Consider the following 7,459-nt stretch of genomic DNA (forward strand, 5'->3'; position numbering starts at 1 on the left):
ACTGAGAGGCCCTTCTATTCATACTGGCCACAGGAGACCCCCAAAACTTTCGGTCTGGGAGGTCCCTCAATCCGTCCCTCAATCTCCCTCAAAAGGTCTACACATAGGAGACGCGCAAAGGTAAGGGGTGTGTATTGAGCTCTTATAATTGTTAAAAAGCCTTCCTACTACTCCAGAAGTAGATGAGAGATAAACCATGAGAGAAAGAGATAACAGTGAACGAAATGAGAAAGAGAACTGTGGAACATGTGAGAAGATTGTAAGAGAGAGAGACAATGGAATCAAATGCGACAGATGTGGCGCATGGTATCACGCTGGATGCCAAAGCCTGAGTGCCGAGTTCTACAAAATTTTGAAGAAATATGAAGAAGAGCAATGGTTCTGTAAGATGTGTCGCTCGGAAATAAAACAACTGGATGACAGAATCAAGGCACTGGCAGCAGAGAACAAAGATCTCAAGAAAAGGGTCCAGTCGCTGGAAGACAAGTGGGAACTATTCAAAACCGAACTCAAAGAAGAAACTGTGAAATGCACTCTGGAAAGGGTATCACATGAAATGGGCAAGCACATGGAAGAACTTGAAGAACGGAACAAAAGGAAGAACAACATTGTGCTCTACAATGTACCCGAGTCAACAAAAGAAGACCCGAAAGAAAGACAATCCGATGACATGGTGAAGTGCTGTGACCTGTTTGAAGGATCCCTGAAAGTGACAGACGTCAAGATTGAAAGTGTGGTCCGAATGGGAAAGAGAGAAAGTGAAAGAAAACGTCCCCTGCTGGTGAAACTTACAAATGAAAGTGAAAAGAAGAACATTTTGGCAAGCGCCAAAAATCTGAAGGGTGAAGAAAACCCATGGAAAAAGCGAGTAGGCATATCACGAGATATGACAAAGATGGAAAGAGACCAGGACATGAGACTGAGGGAAGAACTGAAGGTCAAAAGAGCTGCTGGTGATCACACATGGTACATAAAAATGGGAAGCTACAAAAGAAAGAGGGAGAGGTGCAGAGAGAAAGGCAAAGAGAGAGCCAGTAAAAACAGATAGATCAAAAAAGAAAGAAGATAGAGATGTGAAAAGGATCATTATAAATTTAGTCAATGTGCAAGGTCTAACAAAACCAAAGGTGATAGAGCTAGAACAGCTCCTACAAACAGACTGTGATTTCATATGCCTTACGGAAACTCAGCAAAAATATGAAAAAGTCCAATTATCAAAGGGCATAAATAAAGTTGATAGTATGCGAGACATGAAAGACAAGAAAGGAGGCGGTTTGCTCCTTATGTACAAATCCAAAGATCTCTTCAATGTAACGAAGGTACAAACTACAAGCAGTGATATTCTCTGTGCAAAGGTGGATATAGCTAGAGAAACAATGTATATAGTGATAGTTTATTTCTCTGTTGTTAGCAAACACGAAGATAAAGTACGAAATGACAGAATGAAAAAGGAAGTGGAGAAAATAATTATGAAAACCAGAGAAGAGCAGGAAGCACTTATGATACTAGGTGACTTCAACGGACACATTAGTGGACTGGGAAAGCAAAAAGAAGATGACAATGGAAAAACAGTTCTTGAATGGATGAATGATCATGCACTAATTTTACTAAACATGGATGAAAGATGCAAGGGACAGATAACATGGCAGAGAAAAGAACAGCAAAGTGTGATTGATTTTGTAATAGTAAATGATAAATGTTACAAATGGTTTGAAGAAATGAACATAGATGAAGACAGAGAAAAGTTTGATCTCTCAGATCACAATATGATCACTGTGAGCATGAGGCTACCAGATGGTAAGAATCTCAATTTCTCCCAGGGGAAAGAAAAGACAGTAGGATACTACAAGACTGATGAAGAGGCACTGAAAGAGTTTGCAGAGGAAGTATGCAGAAGGGTACAAGATGAAGAGATGCAAACAATGGAGATGTTAAATAGAACTATGCAAAATACTGCAGAAGACAAGCTAAAAGCCAGATATATAAGGAGAGTTCTGAACTCACAAGTACAAGTGAAAGAACCTCCATGGATGACAAAAGAAATAAAAAAAGAAATCAAGAAAAGAAAAGAAATAAACAGGAAAAAGCGAAATGCCCAATCTCAGGAAGAAGTCGAGGCATTGGAAATAGTGTATCTGAAACAGAAAAGACATGTACAATCCCTGATCAAGGAGCAGATGGGTATACATGAGAAGAAGATAACCAATGAAATAAAATGCAGCACAAACAAAAGCAAAGCTCTATGGAAGAACATTGATAGCCTAAGGAGAAGGGATTTAAAAAAGAATGAGGAAACAAACCTGTTCACCTCAGATGGACAAAAGCTGGGGAAAGAAGCAGAAAAGGAAGAACTTATAAGATATTGGAAGACTGTATACCAAAAGCATGCAAATGATATAAGTCAGATATGGAATGAAGAAAGCAAAAATGAATATATCAGAGCATTAGAGAATGAGGAGCAATCTAGCAATGTCAGAAGACCACTACAAGATCATGAAGAGATGGCCCAAACTGCTACCAGAGGCCTGGAGCCAATGACTGAACCAATCATAAGTGAAGAAAAAGTTCAGAGATGTGTGCAAAACATGAAAGGCAAGACATCAGCAGGCCCAGATGGACTGAAAACAGAGATGTACAAAGCACTCCTTAAAACAAGGAATGGAGTGAAGATACTAACAAGCTGTCTGAAGAGAGAAGTGGGAGAAAACAGGAAAATGAGTGATTGGAAGACATCAAAGACAAGAATGATAAAGAAGGTGCCACGCCCAACAGCGAAGGATTTAAGGCCCATAGCACTTACAAATGTAGCGTACAAAATGTTCATGACCCTGATGAAGAATGAAATTGAAGAACACTTGAGAGAAAATGATGCTGTAAGATTGAAAGATTGAAGACAACCTCTTCATACTGAACTATTGTGTAGAAGAAAGCTACAAAAGAAAGACCCCACTCTATGTTACATCTATCGATTACAGAAAAGCATTCGATTCAGTGAAAAGAAGTGAGATGATAAGTGCTTTGATGACATATAAGATTCATCCTAAAGTTATCGATGCCGTAGCAGATATTTACCAAGGCGACTCAACACTTATCAGCTTGAATGATGACACAACAGAAAAGTTGGACGTGACAAGCGGAATCCGACAAGGGTGTACCGGCTCCACAGCCTTATTCAAGATTGTCACATATATAATCACCAGAGAAATACAAAAGACAACTCTTGGTTTCAGAAACGAGAAGTTTTACATTCCAATACTGTTCTTTGCGGATGATGGATTGATACTGGCAGCTTCACTGCAAGAAACACAGCTACTGATAAAAGTTTTAAATGAAGTGAGTAAGAAGTGTGGTCTAGATATAAACAAAGACAAAAGTGCTGTATTGATATTTAACTGTAAAGAACAGCCGGAGGAAGTAGAAGGAATACCCACGGCAGACAAGTTGAAGTATCTTGGTGTGAAGATCGGAAATCAGAGGAATATGTTCAAAGAGCAGAAAAGGCAGATGATACAAAAAGCTCAAAGAATGGCAAATATGACGTATGGGGTGGTCGCAAGAAGTTGCAACAAACTGCTGATAGGGAAAACCTTCTGGAAGAGCCTTGCTCTGCCATCCATATTATATGGTGTCAATATATTCCACGTAACAGAAGAAGAGGTCAAGAAGCTGGAAGTTATAGAAAACGGAGTATATCGGCAGATACTTGGTGCACCGAAATACACAGCGAACTGTGCCCTCCGAGGTGAAATTGGAGCTTCGGCGATGAAAACAAGAGTAATCAAAGGACATCTACAGTATGTTAGAAGCACTCTACAAGGAAATAACCAACTATTGAAGGAAGTGATAGAAACTCAATTAGAAGAAAAGGGTACGAAATGGGCGAGGATGATTATCACACACTTAGAAACCCTAAATCTAAACCAAGGCGACCTTAGAAACATGAAGAAAGAAGAACTAAATAAGAAGATGATTAGTTGGGACGATAAAAGATGGAAAGAGGAAGTAGAGACTAAAACAAGTTTGAAGGTATACAAGAGATGGAAGCTGAAGATAAAAGAGGATGATATTTATGACAACACCCCGCAATCAAGAATCCTCTTTCAAGCGAGGACGGATACTCTCCCTCTGAACGCAAGGAAGAAGTTTACAAAAGAAAGAACGAACTGTGCCTTGTGTGAAGCGGAAAATGAAGATATTAATCATTTCTTGCTAGAATGTCCAATATTAAATGAAGTTAGAGTGAATCATCGTGAATTACAACAGCCATACTTGGAAGACAAAGAAGAAGTTATAATGAGATTTCTATTTGATAAGGAAAGAAGGAATATGGAAGAAAAGAAACATATTTTGTACAGCATGTGGACCCTAAGAACTAAAAGGCAAAAAGAGCTCAATACTTGTTAAGCACCCCGTACCAACTCATAGCGCGATAGTTTAAGTTAAAGTTTAAAAAGAAAAGGAGGAGCCGTTGCAAAGGCAATTCCTCAAAACCGTCAAGTTCAAGTTCAAGTTCCGGCACCAGTCAGAAGAGTCCCCTGAGATTGAGGGCCTGGGAAGCCCTTATATTCACACTAGGCAGAGGAGGCCCCTGAGACTGATGGTATGAGAGGCCCTCATATTCACACCAGTCAGAAGAGGCCCCCGAGGCTGATGGCTGTGAGGCCCTTCTGTTCATATAACTGGCCACTGGAGGCCCCTGAAACCGATGGTTTGGGAGGGCCCTCTATCCACACTAGTCAGAAGAGGCCCCTGAGACCGATGGTCTGAGAGGCTCTTATATTCATACTGGCCACGAGAGGCCCCTGAGACTGGTAGTCAGAGAGGTCCACTCCTAATGAATCTAAGGGGGCCCTCTATCCACATTTACACTTTTCTAGGGAGGCCCCCGAGACTGATGGTCTGAGAGGCCCTTTTATTTATACTGTCCACAGGAGCCCCCAGAGATTAATGGTCTGATAGGCTCTTCCATTTATGCTAACCAGAGGAGGCCCCTAGGATTGATGGTCTAACAGGTCCTTCTATTTATACTAGCCAGAGGAGGCCCATGAGACTGATGGTCTGAGAGGCCCTTCTATTCAAACTAGGCAGATGAGGCCCCTGAGAATGATAGTCCGAAGAGCCATGCGGCGGCAACTGACCGTGGCCATATTTCGGCCCGGAAGGGCCCCACAGAGCTCATGAGAGCACCTCAAGGGCGACCTAAGTAGACACGCTTATCCCCATAAGGGTGGCATAAGGGCTTCTGAAGGCTCCTTGTAGGCATCTAAGGGCCCTTTCCGGCCTCTAACGGCTCCACCCGCCTGTGATGGCTCCCCACCAGTGTTTATGAGCGCCACACAGCGGCGCCTTTGAGGGTCATACTAGTGTCTCCTAGGGCCCTACATCGGTGGCTCTCGGGGCCCCACACCGGCGCCTCTGTGGGCCACCACACCTGTGCATCTCAAGGCTCTACAGGTACAGGTCTCGCGGGTTTTAGCGGTAGGTTTTGCACCTAGAAAATTTAGTGTACTTCAGGCTATATCTTCGTCGTCTTAAGCTTTTAAGTGTTGAAGATGCGATCGACTTGTTGGGTAACAAGCCGGCCATGACCGTGTAAAATGGCTTCATCGTAGATCGATTAGTTTCTGAGATATAACCGGAAATGTAAAAGTGCAAAACCTACCGCTTAATCTCGCGAGACCTGTACATCTGAAGGACCCACACCGATTCCTCTGAGGGCCCCACACCAGTGTCACGGAGCTCTGAAGGCCCCACACCGGTGACTCTGAGGACTCACCGGCTCCTGAGAGCACCATGTTGATGTCTAACGGCTCCACAAGGCCACTGAAGGCACCACACAAGCTCTCACTGAGCCCTAATGTCCATGTACACACAGGGGTTTTGCACTTTTACATTTCCGGTTATATCTCAGAAACTAATCGATCTACGATGAAGCAATTTTACACGATCATGGCCGGCTTGTTACCCAACAAGTCGATCGCATCTTCAACACTTAAAAGCTTAAGACGACGAAGATATAGCCTGAAGAACACTAAATTTTATAGGTGCAAAACCTACCGCTAAAACCCGCGAGACCTGTACCTACCGGCCTCTGAGGGATTTAAGCAAGCGCATTCATATCTCCACACCAGCAATTGTAAGGGCTTCACACTGAAGTATCTGAGGGTTCCACACCGGTGTCTCTAAGGGCCACATACCGGCATCTCTGAGGGCCCCATACCGGCGTCTCGGAGCTCTGAAGGCCCCACACCGGTGACTCTGAGGACTCACCGGCTCCTGAGAGCACCATGTTGATGTCTAACGGCTCCACAAGGCCACTGAAGGCACCACACAAGCTCTCACTGAGCCCTAATGTCCATGTACAGGTCTCGCGAGATTAAGCGGTAGGTTTTGCACTTTTACATTTCCGGTTATATCTCAGAAACTAATCGATCTACGATGAAGCAATTTTACACGATCATGGCCGGCTTGTTACCCAACAAGTCGATCGCATCTTCAACACTTAAAAGCTTAAGACGACGAAGATATAGCCTGAAGTACACTAAATTTTATAGGTGCAAAACCTACCGCTAAAACCCGCGAGACCTGTACCTACCGGCCTCTGAGGGATTTAAGCCAGCGCATTGATATCTCCACACCAGCAATTGTAAGAGCTTTACACTGAAGTATCTGAGGGTTCCACACCGGTGTCTCTAAGGGCCACATACCGGCATCTCTGAGGGCCCCATACCGGCGTCTCCGAGGGTCCACATCTGGTGGGCACCCATCAGCGACTGAAGGTCCCACACTGTCGACTCCGAGAGCCCCATCTGCGTCTGGGAGCACCATGCCGTCTCTAATAAGAACCACAGCGGCTCCTCCGTACGAAAGATGGGCGTCTGCATGCCAAAGGGGAGCGGTTCGGAGACAGAAGGGCACCTACGTGCAATAGAGGGGCGCCTATGAAGCGCATATGCGAAACAGGGGCGGCTCTGAGGCCTACATATATGGGCGTCCACATGCAATAGAGGTCTGCAAGACTGCAACTGATCAATGCCATGGGGGTGCATTCATAAGAAACAGGGGCGCCGGCATGGCAAAGAGAGGCGCCTTCAAGTGTCCATAAAAGAGAGACGCCTATGATAAGCACACATTGTATGCGACAACGGGGACAACGACAACGGACTGTGGGACATATAGGGATGTCTCTGATGACTATACATAGGGAGCTTATATGCCAAAGAGGGCGCCTATGAAACTAATGGGGGCACCTGGGAAACGAGGAAGACATTTGTGTAAGGGTTTTCAGGGGTCATGCGCCGTTTGCGGCAAATAGATTCTAAAAAAAAATCGGGGGGGAATAAGTTTTAAAAATGGTGCGGACTTTCCGCACTGTTCGCTTAAGCGGTTACGCCCCTGGGTACATCTGCCCGATCTCAGAAGCTAGATTTGGAGGTCATACTTGAAAGCAGCCAGCAGG

The 7,459-nt window shown here is 44.3% G+C and overlaps 1 protein-coding gene across 1 annotated transcript; it reads left to right on the forward strand.

Annotated features, from left to right (window-relative positions):
* Nucleotides 1–2,422: 2,422 nt before the first annotated feature.
* On the forward strand, nt 2,423–4,508 carry LOC122367906. The gene is made up of 2 exons (XM_043341432.1): nt 2,423–2,533; nt 3,536–4,508. Exons 1-2 carry the CDS (start codon nt 2,452–2,454, stop codon nt 4,402–4,404), a joined length of 951 nt encoding a protein of 316 aa, XP_043197367.1. The 5' UTR covers nt 2,423–2,451; the 3' UTR covers nt 4,405–4,508.
* The last annotated feature ends 2,951 nt before the right edge of the window (nt 4,509–7,459 follow it).

Source organism: Amphibalanus amphitrite, unplaced genomic scaffold (assembly GCF_019059575.1).
Source record: "Amphibalanus amphitrite isolate SeventyFive unplaced genomic scaffold, NRLGWU_Aamphi_draft 000904F_arrow, whole genome shotgun sequence".
NCBI lineage: Eukaryota > Metazoa > Arthropoda > Thecostraca > Balanomorpha > Balanidae > Amphibalanus > Amphibalanus amphitrite.